Source organism: Nothoprocta perdicaria, unplaced genomic scaffold, assembly GCF_003342845.1.
Source record: "Nothoprocta perdicaria isolate Ctin4 unplaced genomic scaffold, notPer1 scaffold_447, whole genome shotgun sequence".
Lineage (NCBI taxonomy): Eukaryota > Metazoa > Chordata > Aves > Tinamiformes > Tinamidae > Nothoprocta > Nothoprocta perdicaria.
In genome coordinates this window covers 141033-164935 of record NW_020455696.1, presented here as the reverse complement: position 1 = coordinate 164935, position 23903 = coordinate 141033, and the positions used below count along the sequence as shown (strand labels likewise).

At 53.2% G+C, this 23903-nt stretch overlaps 2 protein-coding genes across 2 annotated transcripts in view; one reads left to right on the top strand and one right to left on the bottom strand.

Annotated features, from left to right (window-relative positions):
- Positions 1 to 3680, top strand: part of GCC1 (GRIP and coiled-coil domain containing 1) — an 11807-nt gene extending 8127 nt beyond the window's left edge. Inside the window, exons 2-3 of the mRNA XM_026046525.1 lie at positions 5 to 536; positions 1519 to 3680. Of these exons, the coding sequence (XP_025902310.1) occupies positions 5 to 536; positions 1519 to 2823 (1837 nt within the window). The 3' untranslated portion in view covers positions 2824 to 3680. The remainder of the gene's footprint in view (positions 1 to 4; positions 537 to 1518) is intronic.
- A 1618-nt stretch (positions 3681 to 5298) lies between these two features.
- DENND6B (DENN domain containing 6B) overlaps positions 5299 to 23903 on the bottom strand; it is a 33844-nt gene continuing 15239 nt past the window's right edge. Inside the window, exons 2-20 of the mRNA XM_026046524.1 lie at positions 19939 to 19977; positions 19810 to 19852; positions 18657 to 18769; positions 15976 to 16056; positions 15345 to 15450; positions 14720 to 14799; positions 14410 to 14472; positions 13869 to 13924; positions 13099 to 13221; positions 12026 to 12121; positions 11831 to 11925; positions 11360 to 11425; positions 10649 to 10713; positions 10132 to 10221; positions 9167 to 9220; positions 8646 to 8755; positions 6898 to 7000; positions 6455 to 6529; positions 5299 to 6162 (exon numbers count right to left, since the gene is read on the bottom strand). Of these exons, the coding sequence (XP_025902309.1) occupies positions 6040 to 6162; positions 6455 to 6529; positions 6898 to 7000; positions 8646 to 8755; positions 9167 to 9220; positions 10132 to 10221; positions 10649 to 10713; positions 11360 to 11425; positions 11831 to 11925; positions 12026 to 12121; positions 13099 to 13221; positions 13869 to 13924; positions 14410 to 14472; positions 14720 to 14799; positions 15345 to 15450; positions 15976 to 16056; positions 18657 to 18769; positions 19810 to 19852; positions 19939 to 19977 (1581 nt within the window). The 3' untranslated portion in view covers positions 5299 to 6039. The remainder of the gene's footprint in view (positions 6163 to 6454; positions 6530 to 6897; positions 7001 to 8645; positions 8756 to 9166; positions 9221 to 10131; positions 10222 to 10648; positions 10714 to 11359; positions 11426 to 11830; positions 11926 to 12025; positions 12122 to 13098; positions 13222 to 13868; positions 13925 to 14409; positions 14473 to 14719; positions 14800 to 15344; positions 15451 to 15975; positions 16057 to 18656; positions 18770 to 19809; positions 19853 to 19938; positions 19978 to 23903) is intronic.

Genomic DNA, 23903 nt, shown 5'->3' with positions numbered 1-23903 from the left:
ACAGGAGGGCGCAGCAGCTGAAGACGCAGCTGGCCACGCTCACCAGCGCGCTGGCCACCGTCACGCAGGAGAAGTCCCGCATGGAGGCCTCCTACCAGGCGGACAAGAGGAAGATGAAGCAGGAGCTGGAAGAGGCCGCCGGGAGAGCGGAGGCCGAGCGGGAGAGGCTGGAGGCCGAGCTGCGGTCGGCGCAGGAGCAGCTGGCGGAGACCAAGGCGCGCCTCATCACGCAGCAGCACGAGCGGGCGCAGGAGCAGGGCGACCACGCGCTCATGCTGCGCGAGCTGCAGCGGCTGCTGCAGGGCGAGCGGGCGGCGCGGCAGGCCGCCGAGCTGCAGCTGGAGGAGGCGCGGGCGCCGGCGGCGGGCGGGCAGAGCGCGGCCGAGCTGCGCCGCGAGCTGGAGGAGCTGCGGGGGGAGCTGCGCGCCGCGCGCGAGCAGGGCGCCCGGCCCGACCCGCGCCTGCGCCGCCTGCACGACGAGATGGCCGCGCTCAAGAGCCACTGCCAGGCCCAGCTGCTGCTCGAGATGAGGAAGGTAACGGGCTCGCCGTAATGGAGAACCCTCTCGGCGCCCTGCGGCGGGACCGCGTTCCCCGAGGGGCACCGAGGCTGCCGGGGACCCCGAGCRTGGGCCACCCTGAGCAGGGGCGGCCTCCGGGGTGGCCGCTGCCCTGGAGAGCGCCCCTGGGTGCTGGAGACATGGCCGCTGCGGTGACAGTGGCAGGGACCGGGAGCAGAGGCGTTGGCTGCGGCCCGCTGAGGCAGCGAACGCGCTCTGCTCCTGAATGTGCCAAGGCACAATTGCCACGGCACARGTTATATCCTGTCATGAGCTACAGAGCCCTCAATGCATAGGGCTTCCAGGGGTGCACATCGAGATGCACCCAAAATTGGGCCATAAAGCCCTCTTTCCTGCCCACGGCTGSTGAGGGGTTTCTGTAACACGAGCTGCTGAGGCCGCTGTGGGAGCCGTTGTGAGCGACGCCGTGGGCTAAAGGCGACRTCCGCGGGGTCCGAGGGGACCGGCAGCAGGTAGCGGTGGTGGTGTCCCCACCACTGTAAGTGTGGAGACACCAGAGGATGGTGTCTCCATGGCCATAAAAGCAGCGGGCACTGGGTGTTTGCGGAGAGCCCTCGGGATCCGCTGAATTCTGTTGGTATCTGTGCAGTGCCCCATCGTGTTGCCCATCCAATGCCCCATCGTGTCACCAGATTCATCCATAGCGTTTCCATAAATGTCACTTAGATGTAGAGGGGTTTAAAGAACAGGCCGATTTCTAAAACTCCCCTGTCAGACTGTGCCATGAGTGCATTCCTGCCCAGAGATGCAGCAGGATTCCCGCAGGATTCCAGGACAGGGAATAGAAGCAAACCTTTGCTCCTTGAAGCCCTTTTGAAGGCCGGGCCAGTCGGCGTGGTGGCTCACAAAGGGTCTGGGGGCACAGGAGGGCTCTGCCCTGCCCCGGCGCAGGGTGCTGCCCGCGATGCCGGGCGCTCACGCGTCTCTCTGCTCGCAGGCGGCCCAGGCAGAGGAGCAGCTCCGGCAGCAAGCGCAGACGGAGGAGCGGCGAGTGGCCAGCCTGGAGGCGCAGATCTCCGAGGTGTCCGAGCTCCTCGGCACCTACGAGAAGGCCAAGCAGAAGGACCAGCTGGTCATCCAGAAGCTGAAGGACCGAATCGCCCAGCTGGACCTGGAGAACAAAACCCTGGCCATCGCGGCGTCCAGCCGCTCTGCCGCGGACGTGCACGTGGAGGAAGCCAACCTGGACGTGAACGTGCTCAAGGATAAGATGGAGAAGCTGAAGAGGCTGCTGCAGGCGGCGGCCAGCAAGGGCCAGCCCGCGCTGGACATCGAGAAGCTGTGCGAGCTGGAGCTGCCCAAGGGCCCCGAGACGGGCGACGGCGAGAAGGCCACTGCCCTGTACTACCAGCAGGAGCTAAAGCAGCTCAAGGAAGAGTTTGAGAGGTACAAGATGAGGGCGCAAGTGGTGCTCAAGAACAAGTCGGCCAAAGACGGCAGCCTGGCTAAAGAACTGGAGGAAGCTCAAGAGCAGCTGGCGGATCTGAGGGAGAAGTACGTYGTGCTGCGGCTCTCCTCGGAGGAGATGGAGAAGCAGCACCAGCAAGATCTGGAGGCCAAGAAGCAGGAGATGTCCCAGCTGCAGCAAGCRCACAGGCAGGAACTGGAGCGCTGCCAGCTAGATTACAGGGAGCRAACCCTGAAGCTGGAGGAGGAGATGCACAAGCAGCGGGAGCGGGCGCTRGCCGTGCTGGCGGAGAAGGACCAGGAGCTGGAGCAGCTCAGGGCYGTCACGCTGCCCTGTGGGCTCCAAGGGTCCAAGAACTCCCTGAGCCCGGGCAGTGACGTTGCCAGCGGTGACTCGCCGGCAGACGACTCCTCGGAGGGTCTCCCGCAGGCTCTTCCCCTCGCCGCCCCCACGGAGCCCACGTTCTTCCTGTACGCGGAGCAGCTGGCGCGCAAGGAGGTGGAAATCGTGGCGCTGAGGAAGCAGAAGCACAGGCTGGAGACGGAGCTTCACCGGCTCCAGGAGAGGCTCCTGGTGGAGGGGGAGAAGCACCGCGAAGAGGTGACCGCGCTGCAGGACGAAATCCAGAAGAATTTCAGAGACAAGAGCAGAGAGGGGGCCAACCTGGAGTACCTCAAGAACATCGTCTACAGGTTTTTGACRCTGCCGGATTCCCTTGGTCGCCAACAGACTCTCACTGCCATACTGACTATTCTGCATTTCAGCCCGGAGGAGAAGCTGAGTATCGCGAAGCAGTCGCCTTACGGCAGCCGGTGGCTCTCTGGGAAGAGATGAGGGGGGAGATTTGCGCTCAGAGCTGCTTTTCTACAACAACGTGTTTGATTGTTATCAAGCCAAGGCCGGATCGCGCGCGGGTGAGCTCTTACCAGGCACGTGGGAGGAAGCAGAGCGCTGCACTGCGTCAGCACTAAGGTGAAGCAGAATGGTTCCAGCTGCTCCCATGGGATCCAGCCCTCTTGGGTGAGGTTCCCCCCAAGTAGGAACTTGATTAAAAAAAAAAATAAGGTGCTGATAGTTCTTAAAATCAACTTAAATCTGTTCTGTCAGCATGAGATGGGGAACCTTATTATTAGGGTGAAAGGTGCTTCTATCTTGAAACTCCAGATTTCGATCAAGCAGATGATTCAAAATCTATTATAAAAAGCACTTGACGTGGTGCTAAAATTACATAACACAGAATGGAAAGCCTGCAAGCAGGATGACTCCTAACTACGAGCATCACCCAGCGCAGAAAGTCCCCAGCAGTTGCACAGGAGGTGTCGTTTCCCGAGTAAGGGCTGTGTGCGTGGGTGCCCCTGGAGCCCCATGTTGGGGGTTCTCCTGCCCAGGAACGCTCCCCGAGCAGCTCCGGTGCTTCCCGGGAGGACTGGGAGCTGCTCCCAGTGTTCAGCATTTCAGCCCCTTGTAACTGAGGGAGCCGGGAGTGTTTCCCTGGTTTTCAGCCCCCGAGCAGCCGCTGGGCTATGGGGCTCGGACTCTGATCCTTTGTGGGCTGAGAACTGGGGTATTAACCACAAGCAACCCAAGGAAAGGCCTAAATAGACAAATTCATCCTTTAACACTCAGACAGTTACCTCCTAACACCCTTCCGAGCGTTTCTGAGGGATTCCTGATGCTTCAGGTGTGCTCCAGTGGAGCTTTGGGCCGTGCTAGACGTGCTCGCGCTAGATGGGCAGGAAGCTGCTGTGGGCTGCAGGGGGGTACCGGGAACACGTGTGGGCTGCAAGGGGGCACTGGGGACACGTGTGGGCTGAAGGTGGCACCTGGGACTGGTACACATGGGACAGCCGGTGGCGGGCGGCTCGCGGCCCGTGCCTGGGGGCCAGCGTGTCGCTGCTGCGCTGCCCTGCGGTCCTTGGTGCTAATTGCTGGGGGCGAAGGGGGGACGTTCCCGAGCCTGGCAGGGAGGCAGTCAAGCCCCTTGCAGCAGCTCTGCCCTCTGAGGAGCGGCGTGATGCCAGCCGGGAGCTGCCAGGGCTGCCCGGACCCTCACTGATGGAGCCAGATGCTGCAGTTCRGGGAACAGGGGGCTGTTCCTGCCCATTGTTGGTGCCGTGCAGGGCTTGGGGACACACGTTGTGCCCTGGGCCCAGGGCCCATGGGCCATACAGGCTCTGCGGRCACCCTGTGCGGTGCCAACCAGGCGGGAACAGCTACCATGCCCCGGAGCTCCCCGGGAATGGGCCCCTTCCCAAGGGTGCCGGATGCGGGGCCGCTAGAGGGCACCCAGTTCCAGGCTTCCCGAAGATCCGCGGGCCGCTTCCCCGTGCCGAGCTTGCCTGCAGTGGGAAGGGGAGCCGTGCAGGGCTGGCTCCACTCCCAGCGATCCAGACTGCGCAGCCAGGCCGGTACTGCAGGGTGCCGAGCGAAGGGCCCCCATGGAGCCACTCGTTCCAAGGAGCTATAGCGACTGGAAAGGAGCCTCCATCCCCGCTCCTGGGTGGGTAACGGTGCCCGTGGGGAGGCGGCTGCGGAGCCCCCTGCCCCTCTGTCGCCCCGTGGGGTCCTGCGGGTGAGATGAAGCCCRGGGGCTGCCCTGGGGCCGGGTGCATCCCAAGAAGAGCTCCATCCTGCAGTGCCAGGCTCCCCGGAGCACCAAAAGCTGGATSCGCGCAGGAGCTGCAAGGAGAGGGAGCAGGAGCTGCGAACACGGCCCTGGCCCCATGAGACCACAAGGCTTCACCCGGGCAGTGTGATGTGAGTCCTGTGATCGCAGCAAGGGCAGGCGGCAGCGCCCGCAGCTCCTCCAGCCTGAGCACAGGCTGCAGACGGAGCACGCGAGAGGGCATTGGGGCAGCTAGAGCAGAGCCATGGCTGAGGACATGGCACAAGGACGGCACCAGCATCCAGCGGGAGAAGCTGCAGGAGCGGGYGGTATTCCTGGTGTTCCCGAAGGCAGGACATGCCACCATCAGGAAACGCTGGCTTTGCAGGAGCTCTGCTGGCTGCACAGACGCAGACCGGTGTGCAGTGCCCTCCACGGGGCACGGTGACATCAGGGACAGGTGGAAATGTCACCTAGTCCCCTGACCACCTCTGTCCCTCGAGCAGCGTCACAGAGGAACCGCAGAGAAGGGGGCAGCGAGGAGAACACGTCGCGCCGCTGCCCACGCACAAGCAAATGCCTCTCCCCACAGAGACCCCAATTCCTGAGCAAATAACCCCCGCCCCAGCCTGCTGAGACCCCAACACAGGAGACAGCCTGGTTTATTTTTTTAACTAATATTTTAGCTAATCTTTACTATACACTAGTGCTCGAGTCCGAGCGCGGAGCTCTTGCACAGACGCCCCTGTTCGCACAGGACTCGCTGTGGGGGCCGGGCTGCCCCGGGGACGCAGTGACCTGCCCTGGGGACACAGTGACCTGCCCTGGTCCCCACGGCGCCTGGCAAGGCTCAACCCTGCTGCCGGCATGAGGAACGAGACGGGAGGGCAGCAGAGAGGCCAGGGCCCCCCTGAATCCCACCCTGAATCCTGCCCTGCTGGAGGCAAGCGCCCAGGCCTTGGCCCCAACGCAGAGGGTCAAACGGGGAGGACGGGCCATGGGACAAGGGTGACCCAGCCTGTAAAACACAGATCCTCCGTGGAGCTGTGTGGGCCACGCTGGGGACCTCAGGCCCAGCCCTCGGACCCGTCTGCAGGGCAGAATAAAGTGCATTTAGGGCCCTGTTCCTCCCCGGGGATCTCCGGGAGCCGCTCGAGATCCCRTAGCTAGAAAGGTTGATGGGTGTATGTGGGCAATGACCCCTTGCACAGCCCGTCCCGTGCTGCTGGCAGTCTGTCTGCCGCTTTCCGAGCGGCTCCTCCCTGTGCAGCTCCAGGGGCAGCAGTTTTTCCCATTTTGTTCCCAAAGCGGGGCCAGGGCGCGCGTGCTCCCGTGTCCAAAACCAGCCGCCTCGGCGAGCAAAACCCAGGGCAGGTGATGGTGGCTGCAGGTCAGCGGAGAGGTTTCCTTGGCAAAGGGAACCGTGGCCGTGGCAGGGCCCGCGCTCAGGGGTGGCGCAGCACCGCCTGCAGATCCTCGGGCAGCGAGCCGATGACCGTGTCGATGTAGAGAGCCACCCTCTGGAGCGTTTCCTCCTTCACCGGGAGGTGCTGGCACCTGGCTCTCACCTGCGGATTTTAAAAGAGCTGCAAATGTCTCCTTCTGCTTTGCCTCTTCTACTCAGGGGAGGGGACAGCAGGCAGGAAATTGGTACCTGAGCCTCAAGGAAATCAGAAAAGGCAAAACTGAGAGTCGTCTTTTAGGCAAAGACCAACATTCCGTGACTCTCCCATTTGCCAGTTCTCCAAAATAGGGAGGGGAAACCAAGTTTTCTTAGCACCAAGTGTGATTCACGTCCCTAACCACTCCCACTACCGCAACAGAAAGGAAGGCGTGCAGGAAGAAGGAAGGAAAACCTACCAGCTTCTCACGAAGTTTTAGCACCAGGTCTACAATCTCCACCTCCGACTTGTCCTTCATCCAGGCCACAATGTTCTAAAGCAACAGAAAGACAGTTTTCTTCAGGGACGGTCCTTCCCTACAGAACCGTTCTCACAGAGACACCTAAGCCAAGCCTGCAAACGAAACCTCTCAATTCTGCCTGCAGCACCTGAGCCTAAACGAGCAAGGCAAAGTGCTCAACTCCGTTTCCTGCCCACGGCAGCATCATTCTCTTGCCTGCAAGAGAAGAATCAAGGAAAGAAGACTCAAGGAAAGATGCAGGCACGAGCCAGAACTGTATTTTCCAGGGATATCAAGCTCTATAAGAGCTAAATCAYATAGGGCCAGGAAACATTGAAGTGGCACTGCCCCCATCTCTCAGGCTTCCCATCCTGGTTGGAAAATCTGCAGTGGCAACATACCGCGTCACAGATGGCTTCCAAGTGCAGGGCTTCCAGCTTCTGGGTCATTTCCTTGTGCCGCTGCCGGTACCAGCCGTCGAAGTTGGGAGACTTGAAGAAACGCCTGCAGGAAGCAAGGTGACATTGAGAGGGGGACACCGAAGGCTCCAGGGAAGCGCGGTGGCTCCACCACACACCGACTTCCCTTCACATTCTGCTCTAGTTATCATTCCTGCTCATCTTTGCATCCTCACACCTTTCCACCACGTGCTGGCATTGACCCACGCTGCATGTAACTGGTGATTTACATTCCCCTACACAAACAAGGTATCAGGTAGCTTAAAGGATGCATGTCTTCGACCTCTCCAATGTACACAATAATAAAGCTTGATTTACACAGCAATAAAGCTTGGTTTTACTGATGCAAGTGTGCACGTGAGCAGCGGACAGCACAACACCCACTTGATTTCAGTGCTGCAGAATCTTAGACCAAAAGCCAAGCGTTGTGGCAGCAGGTGAAGGGAAGATGCTATAAGGTGCCATATGGAGCAGGGCATAGGTGCTGTAAAGGACAGTCCTCCATTGGCACTGGGGTGTTTCAGACACTCTCCAGAATTTCCTGCTGTTAAGACTGGACTGCTCCAGTATCTCTCTCGCTCAGCCTGTCCGCTGAGGACACTTCATCAGCAGAATTTAGTTGTTTGTAACATTTTTTTTTTGGCATCTCTGAGCTCTTTTGCTTGCTTTCTCCCAGCACAGTGGAGTCTCCATCTCAACCAAAATCTCAAAATGCTGCTGTGATACAGACTTTTTTTTTTTAATTAAGGGTGTGACTCAGAAATAGGACACCAAACAGTAAAATGTACACAATTCCCAACAGCTAAGAACCTTGGTATTCATGAGACCCTCCGTGTACATCAGCCTCTTGCAGAATTCAAGCAATTTATTGAAAAAAAACTTGTTTGTTACCATTTTGCAAAATATTAGATATCCAAAATTAGATCTCCCTACCACACCCGGGCCGTAAGAGCAGAACTGCTGGTTTTCTGCTGAGTACATTAAAGAAAACGGTGCAAATCAGTTTCACAATGCCCTGATCCACGATCCTGATCCAATCACTTCATGATTGTTTTCACTTGCCGTATCAGYGCACCTCTTTTTCCTTCTGGGTAGATATCTGCTTCCTGCATTTTTCCCACTCATACTATAAGGAGTGTCCGGGCCACTCGTAATTAATTATCCTTTAGGAGAACTATGGGCCAGCTCTTCTATAGGGTCTATTAAATTCCACCCTGAACACTGCATCTTTTTATGCCTGCCTGTCTGCAGTGGGATYGAGATGCTGCACAAGGACACACAGGACCATGACACATTCTTCTACCCCATCTAATAAGGACCAGAAAGTTGGCACAGAGATTCCCTGCAGGACAACAAATGACAGCTGGTGTCAGAGACAAGTCCCCATCTGCAACAAGGGATCCTCTCCCTCGATGAAGGGTTAGTTGATGTTATTAAAGCAGGAGAGTTTACAGCTAATCTCGACTGTAGCTACTCATCTAAGAGATTACATAAAAGGCAGGATGGATACTACCCTCTACTTACTCTCCCTTGGTATTATTACTGAATCAGTTCTTCCAAGGCATTAGTTTTTCAGGTGACTGATCTTGGTCTTGAAATTCACTTTTTACTGMTGACTGTAATTCAGGATTTGATGTTCATTATAAGCCGGAGCTGCTGTTAAGGGAATAAAGTAATTGCCATACTCTTACCTGTAGAGGCCCAACCAGTCACCTTTAAGCACGCAGGTGAGCTGGGGACCAGCATGTTCAAGGGTCTTCATGAAATCTTCCTGTCGGAACGGACGAATTTGGGGGGGATTCTGCACAACACAAAGAGCGTATTACACAGCAGCCTAAAGGAAAGGGGTAGGAATYGGGTTTGGATTTACAAGGGAAGAGGCTGCTCAAGATGGATTCAATAACTATGAGAACCCGTGACAGACAGACTGAATAAATATGAGAAGGCATGAAAATCTTAATGTGCTATGCTAGCAAAATTCAAATTAGGGACTCACAATAGCTGAGGTGAGCTAAAATTACTGCAAAACAGGAAGCATCTGCCGCAGTGTTTGTTTCAAGTTATTTATTTATTTTTTTTTTWAAGAAGCAATAGCTTCTTCCTTCAATGAGGGAAGTTTGCATACTGTCAGGGTGTGTGATCRGCATGTGATATAACTATCCCCAATCCCTGCAGTCCAAAGGAAGCACAAGAGCCTAAAAGCTAAGCATACCTTCCATGGAGTAATGGCCCTCTGCAGGGGCATCAGACTTGCAATATAATGCTCCTGAGAAGAAACCCCAAAAAGTAGATGTTAGATCAGCCAGGAAACCCCTTGCAGAGTCGCTGAGTGTAATGATCTTCTCTGATGCATCATCACWGGCACAGCCTCTGGTCTGTCTCACCTGCCCTGCACATCTGTGTATGATTTACACGGACCCAAGCTGTGCAGCGCGCTCCTTCCCACCGGGAGCGAGGTCAGGACCCTGTGTGTTGCGAGAGCTCCAGGCAGGCCACGGGAGACAGCTCAGGTGGGAAGAGGGTGTCAGGAGGGACTAGAGTCGGACAAGATGCTCTCTCTTCCCATTTGCTTTCCCATTCTCTCCTCCCATTTACTTTCCCATAAGGTGACAAAGAGAAGGAAGTGGAGGAGCCTAACATGCCCAACAGGATAACCATCAAAAGGAAGCTCGAAAGAAATTTTTTTTTTTTAAATATCTGCCTTAGGATGGTTATCACTGCATGGACAAGGCTCTTACACACTGTAGCAGAGTTTTTCAGAACCAGAGAGAGTTTCATCCTGGCAGTGCGTTTAACTCCAACCTACCAACAGAAGAGGAGTGTCCCAGGCTCCTGAACCTTCCCTACACATCTGCTTTCCTACCCTGTGGCAAGAATTAGCCATTAGAAACAAATCACAGGGAAAAACCATTTCTGCGCTGCAGGAAAGAAACCAGAGTGCTCTGTCTGTATATATGAAGTGCTGAATAACCAACCTGCAGCCTTTCTGCTAATTGCTGCAATTTGCAATCAAGCGACACGTTTATTCTCTTTCCAAGGAGTCAAACATCTCGAGTGGCAAATCCTGACTCTGTTASAGCTGCTCTAAGAGAGGGCGAGTGCCAACTTGTCACTCAGCATCTCCTGCTCAGCTGCCCTCACCCTTTCACCGGGCTGACAAGTCTCTGCTCAACCTACCAGCGGGATAATGAAACTCTGGGTGAGCTCCAGGAGGTGACGCCGCAGAAGGGCGCTCTGGACTTCAGACGGGCGTTTCCGCTGAATCCCCTGCAAACACAAGCAGGGCGTTCACGGAGATGGATGCAGACCTTGCAGCGCCGCAGCGAGAAGCAGCCAGAGACGGCGGAGACTGCACTGCACCCTTTGCGCTCTGACTAAGGGTGTCACCCACCTTTCAGTGCAAGAACCTGATTTTTCAGACCCTTTCTTCACAGTGATTACTCTCATGTTACCATGGTTCCAGGGTTTAACCCATGGGATCAAGCGAAAAGTTTAAAAACTAGTATGATAAATATGTTCAAGTATCCTGGACTAAACAATTACACTCTAAAATCAAATTACTAAAATCAATTTGAAACAAAAGATATCAAGTTGAAGAAAAGTCTGCTCTTTATGGAATGTTTTGGCTATTCAAACCAAGCATAATTTCCCCCTAATGACATATAGGATGKGGGATAGAGTTAGAAAGGCTTACCTTTAATAATCTCTTTATCAGGGTTTTGTCTTTGTGAAGAAATGTTTTATAAGAAGTGTAGATTCCTAGATTTAAAAAAAAAAAGAAAATCAAACAAAAACAAATCCCAGAAGTTAGAAATAAATCTTTCCCATGTATTTAGAAGAGGCACCATTACACAGCGCAGGGATAATAGAACTGGAATGGAGTGCASGAGTTGCTGGGTGAGTGTGGAGAGGTCAATAATCAAGGCCTCCCAAGATGATAAAGCTGCTAATGCAGCCAGAACTCTCAGCAGAATTAAATGGCCCCTGGGCTATCCTAAAAAGCCCAGGGCTATCCTAAAAGCCCCTATCCTGTGCTTATGGTGAGCCCACTACTGGAGTCCCCTCCAGGCTAGCTCTGAGCTGAGCAGTTAGTTTAGTGGCAGATGGCTGTATCTAGGTTAGCAAGTTCCTTTCACTCCCATCACATTTAAAAATATGTTTAATTAAAAAAAGAAAAATTATCATTTCTTTCCCAAGCCTAAAATAATCTGCTCAGTTTACAAATGCTTTCCACTTTCAGCGTTTCTGCATCAGGACCACATAGCGTGAGAAAGTAACAATACCAGAGCATCCATCTATTTATACCTAAAGAGTAAGGTATGTTATGTTCGCATGCCTGCAAGGCATCCAAAATCCCCCAGGTGAAGGTAAACAATATTAAATTATGTCCGACAAAAGGAATTACCTGGTTTTGTGTCTAGAGTTCTTAGCTTGTTTAGCTTCTTCACTTTAACCTGCTTGGGCAGGTCCCCTGTGGAAAAATCCCAAATCAAATCGTTCAGCCTCTGAATCTATCCTCAGAGCCACAGCCTGCACACGAGGGACTTTGCAAGCAGGAACATCCACTGCTACACGTTAACATCTTCAATCCTATCCTCCCTTAACTTCATCCTCACAAATCTTATTAGCTGCCAACTCTCCTCTAAAGTTTTGAAAGGAAAGTGTCAGTCACTGCAAAAGAAACCCAATATTCAGCCCAAAGCCGGGCAGTTTTCTTGGCTTCATAGTTAATAACTGGAATCTCACTCTCAAGTGTCTCTTTTTTTGTCCTTGCAATGTTCTCTTTCCTGAACAGAAAGTGGTTTTGGTTCTGCTAGCTCACTGCTCATCTGCAACAAGGCCCAGCAGCACAACAGGACTTTGGTGTCCCCCTTACCTGACATTCGGAGCTCCCCAACCCGAAGGATGTGGGGCCAGTGCTGGAGGGTTTTAATGAAGAAAGGGTTTGTGACTCCCACAACAATGTTTGGCCTAGGAAGGGAAACAAGCACACATGTGGACAGTGCTAACGGCCCAGTTTCCTTCCCATGGATGGTGACAGGAGGGTTGCAAGGCTCTGCTGGCTACTTACGGAGCTTGTGTCCTCGTGGTGTACTCCTTAAATTCACTGTCATGGATTGTGAAGTAGGGACGGTAGTCACAGCAGTACTTTAGTGGAGCAAGACAACTGTCAGAACAGAGGTAGAGAAGTTTCCTTATAAAGTTCATAGAAGAGGACATGTTTTTGCATCAAATTAATAGTCTAGAACAGTGATCTGTCCTGGTAGAGACTCACTTTTCCTACCATCAATGGAATAGGAGCAAGACTTTGTTGCTATTTTGCTTCTTCAGGGATTCACAGAATATGTTGGGTTAGAAGGTGCCTCTGGAGATGATCCAGTCCAATCCCCTCGCTCCAACAGGGTCAGCTAGAGCCCAAGACTCTGTCCAGGCAGGTTTTAAATATCTCCAAGAGTGTAGATTCTACTAGCTCTCCAGGCAAGCAGTTCCATCAGTCACCCTCACAGTACAAAAGCGCTTTCTTGTGCTCAGCTGGAATTTAACCTGTTCCAGTTTGGGCTCGTTACCTCTTGCCTTGTCACTGGGCACAACCAACAAGAGTCTGGCCCTACCCTCTTTACACCATCCTTTCAGATGTTTATCAACATTGATGAGATCCCCTGGACCTCCTCTTTTCCAGCTTTCAACCTCTCTCTGCATGGGAGATCCTCCAATCCCTTCATCCTCTTTGTGGCCCTTCACTGGACTTGCTCCAGCAGGTCCACGTCTCTCTTGTCCTGGAGAACCCAAACCTTGACCCAGCACTCTAGGTGTGGCCTCACCAGGACTTCATGAGCTGCTTCTCTGCCCATTTTTCCAGCCTGTTTAGGACCTTCCAAAGGGCAGCCCAACCCTCTGGGGTATCAGCCACTCCTCCCAGCTCTGAATGACCCATGGACTTGCTCAGGTGTATCTGCTCTCTAAAAGGGGCACCTGCATTTCAACTGTGGACCTCTTGATCTGCAATCATATCTGCCACAGAGCCATCCCTCGCATGCTTTCTTCTAACCGAATCTAACAGAACTGATTTGGCAGAGGAGTTAATCTCTGATGAAGAGAACTGCCAGAACATATTACAGTCATTTCCAAATTCAAGGGCACTACCTGGTAAGCGCCAGAACCATCTCTGAAGACACCGTTGGGGACGGAGCCATTACGACAATTGGCTCCCCCAGCAACATCAGCTCCCATAACATCTGGATATGAATTAACACTGGCTGGAAACATCTGTTGGTGAAAGGAGGAATGGAAATTGAGGTTAGAAGTGCAGTTCAGAAAAGACCAGACTCCAGAGGAATTCACATAAGCAGATCCAGATTTGCCTCTATCTTGGTACTTTTTTTRGGATGTAGTTTTAGCGTCTTGCAATCAGAGCAGCATGTGTCTTTTACGCATGCTGACACTCAACCATTCTTATACATGTTGAAGGAAGGGCTCTAAGCAATGTAAAGCAACCTGCAGATCATATTTCTCTCAGTATTTTTTTTACCTGAGCAAAATAAAGTGCATGAGGATTAGAACACATATGTGGTTATTAGAATAGCATCCATCGTGCTGAAAAGTTTGATTCAGAAGCACAACGTGTATTTTTCAGTATTTAAGCTGATCAGCAGCTGAGGTCAAGAAAAAAACACACAAGGTCTCCTCTAACACAGATCCTGGTGGATTTATTAAGGCCAGTGCACATAGTTTTAAGCCCTGCCCAGGCCCTGCAAGCTCAGTATTCCAAACTATGCTGAAAAACACTCTAAAGAGCCCAAACTCTTGAATTCTCACTTGATGTCTTCACTGTCCCAGTAGTCTAGAAGATACTGTGAATGGGATGGAGGGAAAGCAGATGGGCAGAAGAATGTTTCAGGGATTTTAGCTCTCACCTGAAGAGATCCAGTTCATGAATACTGGGGAGAACCAGTGGGGCTGGTAACAGATTCTAAATGAGCAAGAAAAAATCTGTTAGTAAATGGAAGCAAGACGGAAAGGGCTTGGTATTGTGGGTGCCAAAAACTCAGAAATGTGTGAAAGGTGACAATGTTATTCAAAGGGAGGGGGAAAGGGAAAAGATGAACAGGAATCAAGATAGTTAAAGCTATAAAGATGCTGAGACGGCAAAAGCTGCAGAGTCATCTAGAAGACTAAGGTAGGATGTTGTGGAGGTCTACCTATGCATAGATAGATACATAGATAGATAGATAACCTAAAACATGCTTAAATTCTGTGTAGAGGTTCCTGTTTTGAAAGACACAAGTGTGAGATTGCTGCAGTTTGAGCTAGAAAACTAGTTTAAAACTCCCCCAATGCCAGGCAAGCACAGCTCCAAATGGAACGAGGTCTAAAGAGCCCCTTTTCTTCTATATCCTCCTTAGTAATCTAGATTCTGTGCATCACTGGCTTGTTTCATCCCACACTTTATCTCACCTCTTGATTAAATTGCTTCACTGGGCTTGATCCTGGCTTATCTACCCTGGACGGGATTCTCACCTAGATTATAAATAAGAATAGACAGGTTATCCAGGAAGAGGGACTCAACTAACGCGCAAACAAACTTTGCTTTCCCTAACAGCTTAAGAAAACTTCCCCAATTATCAATTCTAATTGTGCAGACCTTAGGGGTAAAGGGAAAGCATCTAGAGTCAAAAGCAATTCTAACATCCAGAAGGGAACAGAATAAATGTCTTTCCAGTTTATCTCAGTCTGCTGTTAGAGAATAAACCACCAGATTACATACCTGGATTACAACTCCCATCACCGGAAGGTTCAAAGTCTGCCCTGGCACAGGAGGAGGCCACTGATCAATCTCATTGCACACTGCAGGGATACAAGGGGGAAAAAAAAGAATAGAAAAATAAATGTTAATCCAAAAATAATCCAGCTGGTCCTATGATTTCTGCCCATTTACTTGCCACTCACTCCCTGCTCACTTGTCTCCAGCCTAGTTTCAAAAAGCAGCACATCGAGTGGCTGTGCACAGTTAGGTCAGGCATCAGACTTACAGTGCACTAGCTCTCTGGTGCAGATCAGCAGCACTACACTGCTGACAAGCCAGGATTAAGTGGAACAGTGCAATAAAGACCCAGAAGGAGATGTAGCATTAGCAGTATCCTCCTCTTTGGGAGTACACTGTATGCAAAACTGACAGCATCACCTACTAAGATTGCCAGACATTTCCCATCAAAACATCCTTTCAGTTATTTAGAATTTTGACAAGCTAACCATTTGGATCATAGTTCTTCTCTGCTGGAAATTGTTTCAAAATTAACTGATTTGAAACTCTGCATCTTTCTGTAATCTCTTCATAAAGCCACTGACAGGTTTCAATACACAAACCATCCCTCTTGGGCCCAGCTGCTCACCTGCCTCCAAGCAGGGCTCCAGCTTATCAAAGTATTCTGGAGCAATCAGCTGCAGCAAGGACTGGAACAAGTTCACATACGGGAGGCGTGACACCAGCACCAAGGACTGAAAAACACGGATTTAGGAGTCAGAGCTGCCCTGTCAGGATCATTTCTAGCACTTCATACAGCTACATTGCTTACTAGTGGGCTACACTTGCACAAAGGACACGCTGGTGGGAAAGAGCATTGAACAGTGTCACTGTCACTGGGTAACAGTGATCTCTCCAGCAGGAAATCTACCCCTAGATGGCTACTAACACAATACACCACAATAACAAGGGTAGAGCGAAGGGCATACCTAGCAGAAACTGCAATGATGAAGTGTATTATCTTGGTATCTGTGATACCAGAGTACACAGAGTTTGCTAAACAACTTGAGGGTGCAGCTCAAGTGATTAACACGGCACAGCAACTGCATCCAGGGCTGTTTGAAACTTCCCTTTCCCCACATTCCCGTTCTCCATGACCCTACAGAAACACTGCGGCCGTCACGCAGGAAATGCAGGTGCTATTTTATGGCTACGGATAGGTGCCGTTTTGCAGCTCCGCACCAACTGGGAGCAGCAAACTCTCTGATTTCAGGACTCACCTTCTGAAAATAACCTCTCTTCATGGAGCTGTCCTTGACTTGCCTGAAGTACACATAGCCGAAGTAGTGGGCTGCCTCCCGCTGCAAGAGAGGCCAACACCAGTTAGTGAGGAACTTGGCCAGGCCGGGCTCCCTGCTGCACCCAACCTGCCTCTTGCTACGACACAACTGCAGTGCTACCTCCTTTTTTAAAATCACCCATCACGTGGGTGAGTTTATCACGTGGGAAGAGAAAAGGGAGATACAACCAACTAGATTCACAAAAAAAAAAAAGACAGCCTCGAGGTAGCATCTTTCCTAGGTCCATCCTGCAGCTCCTTCAAGCTCCTTCATGTGCAGGGTTAACGGAGGTTTCTGCTAATAGCAGCAACCAGGTGATCCCAGCAGGCTAATCCTGGCTCTCAGCACCCATTGATCTGCTCTGACAGCCAGTTTCCTTCCCCAGAGGAGGCCAAGGTACCACTGAGGATGCAGCATGGGGGCTGTGGGCAGAGGAGACGGCCTGGTCTGTGCATCAGCCTGGCATCCAAGTGGGATCGCTCAAACTCCTCTCGGGACGGTGGCTACAGCACAAAGCTCAGCGATGATCTGCACAGCCAGCAGATCGCCAGCGGATTTTAATGCAAATCCCCAGCAAGCATTTCAAACACTCTGCACCCTCTCAATCCCCACAGACATCAAGAGGAGGGATAGACTTGAGCTCCTGACACTGAAACCGTCCTTAATTTCATTTCTTGAGGCACCGCAGAACCTACAGGTTAAGGCAGCTCTTCCTTTTCAAACACCATTCTCCCCTCCGCAGAATCCAGCGGTTTGGGTCGGATTGCTCTTTTTGAAGTCAGGTGTATCCACGAGGCAGCCTCCCTTTGCTGACTGCCTCAAAGCAGAAAAGATGCAAGTATAGACAAGGATCTACACTAGGATTTACGAAAAGAAACCCTTCCACTCCACCCCAGAGCAACTAAAGCATCTCACACAGGGATTTCAGAGGAGGAAAAGGCACGGGAAGCGATATTGCACCTGGCAGCAAGCAGGGAGGGCCATATGGCTGGATGGCAGAGCTCAGAGGGTGGTGATAAATGGGGCTGAGTCCAGTTGGAGGCCTGTGGCCTGTTCAACCTGTTCATCAGTGACCTGGATGAGGGCACAGAGGGCACCCTGAGCAAGTTTGTGGATGATCCCAAGCTGGGTGGAGTGGCCGACACTCCGGAGGGCTGTGCTGCCATCCAGAGGGACCTGGACAGGCTGGAGAGTTGGGCAGAGAGGAACCTCATGAGGTTCAATAAGGACAAGTGCAGGGTCCTGCATCTGGGGAGGAATAACCCCAGGCACCAGGACAGATTAGGACTCGACCTGCTGGAGAGCAGCTCCACGGAGAGGGACCTGGGAGTCCTGGTTGACACCAAGTTAACCAGGAGTGAGCAGTGTGCCCTCGTGGCCAAGAAGGCCAATGGGCTCCTGGCTGCATCAGGAGGACGTTGGCAGCAGGTCAAGGGAGGTGATTCTGCCCCTCTGCTCAGCTCTGGKGAGGCCGCACCTGGAGCACTGGGGGCAGTTCTGGGCTCCCCAGKACAAGARGGACGTGGAGCTTCTGGAGAGGGTCCAGAGAAGGGCAACCAGGATGATTAAGGGAATGGAACATCTCTCGTATGAGGAGAGGCTGAGTGAGCTRGGCCTGTTTTCTCTGGAGAAGAGAAGGCTSAGAGGGGATMTGATTAATRTGTATAAGTTCAGGAAGGGAGAATGCAGGGAGGAAGGGGACAATCTGTTTTCACTGGTGGCCAGCGATAGGACAAGGGGTAATGGACATAAGCTGAAACACAGGAGGTTCCGTCTSCAGGTGAGGAGGAACTTCTTCACTGTTAGGGTGACAGAGCAGTGGAACAGGCTGCCCAGGGAGGCTGTGGAGTCTCCTTCTCTGGAGGTCTTCAAAACCCACCTGGATGCCACCCTGTGCCCTGTGCTCTGGGTGTGCCTGCTGGAGCRGGAAGGTTGKACTAGATGGTCTCTAGAGGTCCCTTCCAACCTTGAATATTCTGKGATTCTGTGATCTGCTCCAGGCGAAAGCAGCAGGGCCCGGCTCCGTGCGCTGCGGACAGCCAGTGCACCGAGGGAACAAAACTAATGGATGCTCCTGGCACTCGTGCTCAGGCCTGGGTACACCAGCCAGYGTGCTGCACACCAGGGGATTTGGACCCTGGCTGGCTCTACAYACGCACAAGGTGCAACCAGTGACAGGAACTGTCATATCTCAACCAAAAAATGTCAAACAGCTCTTATTTACCACAGGCAAGGGTGTTCACAGCTTTTCTTGCCTCAGGTAACCTATGTGGGTAGCTGTGCACTTTGCTCCAGGTCCTCGGGTTTCTAACCTTCATCCTTCCCCACAACCAGACAAGGACATGGGTCTATTCCCATCTCCTCCTGACTCGGTTCTGTCTCTTAGAGTAGCTGGAAGTAGCTCAAAAATAGACTGCTGTGCTCATAAAAATGTGGAATTAAGTCCCTGTGCTGAAACTTTCCCCCCTTTCAGACTATTCCCATGGTCTGAGAAACGATTCAGAAAAAGTTAGTGTATGTGTGCATAGAAGGCACAAATCCAAGAGTGTATTTGGATTTGAAGCCCAGTAACGCTGCTGCTCCCTCTGTCCAGGTGGGCAGTGCCCTGGAGTGAGACTGACCTGCAGTGTCAGGGGCGCCTCTCTGTTGTACTCGCCGTCGTCCTCGTAATGAGTGGCCCTCTGTCCCCCGGACTGACGAAGGCGGAAGCTGAACTGGGTGTCCCCCAGGCCACCTGTGAGAGACCAACACAAACGCTCACAACAAAGCTGCAGTAGAAGAAGGCTGGAAATTGCTTGAATCAGAAATACTGGCAAAAACAGAGAGATTGGTTTACTAGAAAATCAGAAATGTCTCATATGGTGAAAGTAACAGCACAGAAACCCCCGAAACTCAGTGTGCCACGGGAAGGACTCAAGAGCTGCACGCAAGAACTGTTATCATTGGGCTGGATCTCGTTGGGAGCCCACAGCTATCACAAACATCAGCTGAGCAGCTGCAGCCACCGGACCAAAAACCCTGCGTACGGCCTTAATCTGGTGCCCAAAACACTGATATGAGGCCAKGTGCTCCCTGGGCTCAGCGGACCCTTCCCGCTATCCACAGGTGCCCCCCATGCAAGGCATGGGAATTGAGTGTGTTCTGGAAACATTACTGATATTTTCATAAGCCATAAATCTTCATACATTCAGAAATGTTACTGACAGTAAAAATTTTGTTAAGGGGAATAATTAGCCTGAATGTGAACCTAGAGCAGAGAAACTAGTAAAAKTTCCATCCTCAAAACATTTTAAATTAAACCAGATAAAGTTATAGAAAATCAACAGCCAGGATGCAGCCTTTAGGAACGGGTAGTGGTTATAAATTACCATGTCACTGCTTACTGTCACCTTCTGACTTAAGAATACAAACTCTGGGACCAGTTCTGTTGCAAAAGCATCCTGCTCCATGGCTTTCTCTTTGCTAACCTCTGCTCACAGGCACAGAAACACTGGCAGCTTTGGCCAGTGCTCACATCTCCTTGGCGTGGGCGAAGCACGAGCGCAAGAGCTGCCTGGGAAATCACCCCAGCACCCACCAGGTCRGAGATTCTGCATCCAGAGCTAAGCAGAAGGACGGGAGGGCTCTTGGCTGAGACCCAGGTGCTGCCCACGTCACGGCCAGCGCGGCCGCGGCCGATACCACCACTCGCTGCCTCCCTCGTGGGCCCGTTTCTTCCTCAGGAGCAGAGGGCCACCCTGCAGCCAGCAGGCAGGGCCAAGGGCTGCCACCTACCTGAGTACGAGTCGGGGAAGGACAAGTAGCAGATACTGGTTTTCTGCAACAAACCAAAACACATAGTTAAAAAACATCTCCTTCCCCACATCCAATCTCTTCACAAAGAGATTGAACTATCAGTGTTACCTCTTTCTCCGTCAACCTGAAGTCGTAGGGATACACCAACTGCAAAAGAGACAAGAGACAAGCAGCTCAGTCCTGGTGTTTCCCATGCACTCCTGCACAGGCTGGGATCTGCTTCCATATGGGATGTGCCCGATCCTTCCGCAGGGAGCACAGACTGTTTATATCTTAACTTGGGAGCCAATGGCTCAGCCAGCAAAAAACCCACCACCTATTTGGTGGCTTCACCAATTATTTGGTGACTTCACCAACTATTTGGTGGCCTCTGGGCCGCCGGGAAAGGCCTATTCCGCTGCTGCTGGACGTTATGGTAAAGTGGTTTTCTTCCCTCTCCAAGCCTCAAACCTAAGGGGGATTCATACTGAGTTTTGTACCTAAACACAAGCTCACAAATTGCCCCAAATAATGCCCTATACAGAAAACTTGGCATTTTGTGCATTCCGGACTCTTGCTTGGGGGAGCACCAGTTCTTGTTTTGATTTTTTTGCATCTCGCTAAAAATCACTTACAACTCATTAAGAAAACAGCAAAGATTCTGGAGACTTCACCAAGGCCAGTGGAGCCCACGAGGGCAACAGGAAAGGAGAGGGGGCAAATGCGGCTTCCCACGAGCCCTGTGGAGCGGCCAAAAAACCACGAGGGGATGGGTGCGATAGTCCAGCACCCAGGACCCGCGGGCAGGAAAGGGAGCTCCATTGTGCAGTGGGCTCTGTGCACCCGGGAAGGAAGAGCCTTCCCCTAAGAGCTGCCACCTGCGTGAAATCCAAGAAGACACAAGAAAGCAGCCCTGGCGACAGACCGAGGAGGGTTTTAGGAATGAAAACACGGGTATTAAGGATGAAACGCAGGCCAGGCAGCAGCGGTGGATGGTGTTGGGGAAACACCCTCGGTGGCAGCTTCTGCCAGGACACCAAACGCAGCAGCTYGCTCCTCGAGGGCAGCGCCGGGGTGCAGCAATAACCGGCAGCAAGTGCGAGTTTAAAGCAGCTACTCAAGTCCCAGCTTAGTGGCTGAACTACGGCAATGCTGGTAGTGCTCCTCGTGCATTTACTATATGTCAGGAAAAGAGAACTTAAGATTTCGCAGGTCTGGGTCAAGTGCAGAAGCTGCAAACAACTGACAGGACCAACGAGATCCCTCTGGGATAATTGTGCTCGTTGTAGAAGTGAGAAACAACACAGCAGCAGCAACGCTGAGCTGGCGCGTCGCTTGGCACAGGATGGAAAATAAAGGCTTTATGAATTTCTAGAAGTAAAGTAATAGTCTTTCTAGCACTGCCTGACGGGGAGATGTTGAAGCCAAATGATTCGGAAATTGCAGGTGGCTTCAGATATGTAGATGAGCAAGAAGYGACAGGGAAAGGGGAGACTTGCTCCTCGGCCGCTGCAGCTTCCACAACTGCTCGGGATCAGGGTAGGAAGCACGTGGCAGTCAAGGCAGGCGCTCTCTGGTTCCTGATGCTCCTTGGAAAGCTGCAATAGCAGCAGTGGGCAGGGAGGCAGGGCGCTGGGAGCTCAGGGCGCGAGCCGCCCTCACCTCTGCTTCRCCAGCAAGGTCGGCTTCGCAGCGCCAAACGACCCGTCAGGAACGGCCTTTGCGGAAAGCTTCACGGGGAGAGCAAAGCTACGGCCACGGGGTGCAAAGTCACCCAGCGCAGCGACGCCAAGGAGGCAGCAGCAAGGACGCGCGCCGGGCGAGCCTTCCTCGCAGCAGACAACCCGCTCCTGCGCTCCCGTTATCCCCGCCTTGGGCCAACGGTGGCCACCGCTGATTTACTGGTCACAGGAGCATTTGCTTTGTTAGTCCCTGCACAGCAAGGCGAGCAGCAGCGCCTGAGCCCCGCGCGCCTGGGGCTGACACGCCAGGAAGAACAGGCGCCCGCGGCGCTCCTACGGGATCGGCATCCCGGCCCAGCAGACGACAGCGGCTCCCAACACCCACCGTGGCTCTTCCGAGGACCTTGGCAAGGAGATCACTCCAAAACCTTCACAAGAGAATACTGACGGCTCTTGCTGCTTTATTAGAGCTGAGTGGCCAAGTTTAACATGGGCTACGTGTGTATCTCATTTGGGGCTATATGCTCAGTATTATGGAGGTAAAAAAAAAGCCCAAATGCTTCRATTTGAGCAATGAAACATGAATGGACCCCAGAATCTCAGGAGGGCTTGGAGAAGGTCATATTCCTGTGCTGTAGCACCATGTGACTAGCAACAGGAGGGACATTAACACCTTTTCAGTACTTTGAAATAATTTTACTTGATATTTCCCTGTAAAACAACAGCAGCCCGAAGTTCTGTATTTTCCCAGTTCCATCAATTATCAAACATGGGGTCTTTACGACACGGCTCTTGTCTGCAAGGACAAGAAGGCGATCGGGGATAGCCAGCACGGATGCCCCGAGGGAGATCCCGTTCGGCCAACGTGAGCGCCCTCCCGCCGGGACGACGGGCTGGGTGCGAGGGGAGAGCAGGACCACGCTCCGCTCGCCCTCCAGAGAGGCCTCGGACACCTCCACGCTCCCGGGAAGCCCGGGAGGGCAGTGGGATTGGCACGGGGGGCTGCACTGAGCCCCAGCTCGGCGGCAGAGCTCTCCAAGGTGGCACCAGCGGCACAGAGGCCTCTTGGAGGCCTCCGGCACAGGGAATGATGATCCTGAGCCGGGAGGAAGAGCTGAGAGCCCAGGGGGACCCGGGMAGCCCAGAGAGGGGCATGGAGGGACCTCAGGAGGTTCCTCCAGGGCAGGGTCCTGCCCCAGGGAGCAACAACCCCCGGCACCAGGACGGGCTGGGGYGACCTGCTGGGAGCAGCTCTGTGGACAGGGWCTCGGGGACAGCAGGGTGTCCCCAAGGCAGCGGTGGCCCTGGTGGCCACAGGGCCGCGGCCTCCGGCGCCGCGCGGGGAAGAGCGTCGGCAGCAGCCGCAGGGAGGGATCCGGCCCCTCTGCCCGGCCCTGGGGAGGCCCCGGCTGCAGCGCTGGGAACAGGGCTGGGAACGGGCACCCGGAGCGGCCGCGGGAGCGGGGAAGGGCTGCGGGCACGAGGAGGGACGGAGCAGCTCTGCCYGCAGCAGCGGCTGCGGCGCTGCAGCAGAGGAGGCCGAGAGGGGATCCCAGCAGTGCGTGCAAACACCTGAAGAGAGGGTGTCAAGAGGATGAGGCCGGACTCTTTTCTGTGGTGCCCAGTGACAGGATGAGAGGCAACGGGCACAAACCGAAACACAGGAAGGCCCATCTGAACGTGAGGAAAARCTGGGCAAGACTTCCCAGAGAGGCCGTGGAGCCTCCATCCTTGGGGACGTTCAGAAGCACCTGGACGGGGTTCCGAGCGACGTGCTCGGGGTGACCCTGCTTGTGCAGGGGGCCGGACCGGGTGATGTGCAGAGTCCCTGCCAACCTCAGTGGTCCTGCGATTCTGTGACACCGGTCCGGGCTTGGCAGGACACAGTGTAGAGCATGTGACACTAAAGTCATGGGTTTTCTGTTTTCAAGCTTCACAGAAAGAAACAAGTTCTAAATAAATAAATAAATAAATAAATAAATAAATAAATAAATAAATAGAGCAGCAACAGGGTACCTTGATCTCTTAATCCTTTCCCTTATCTGTAGAAGCTTCAGCATAACTTGTAACTCGAGAAACTCTCAATCCTCTCAATGAAACACAACGTCAATCTCCTTATGCAAAGGCCAAGGGAGAAGCAGCTCCCACAGCCACACAACAAACGACCGGGAATGGGAGACGGGTCCGGGGCTCGGCACGGGCCAAGCGTCGGCTCCCTGTGCACCGCTGGCTTTGCCAGGAGACACCGGCCCCGGCGCAGGGTGTCAGCCAGCCCTCCCCACCCTCCCAGCCCCCCGCATCCTCCCAGCCCCCCTCATCCTCAGCAGCCTTGCCGGGCAGCTCCCTCCCTTATGGGATCCCCATCCCTGCCCGGCCTTGGTGGGTGCCTCGGACAACTCCTGTCCTGCACCC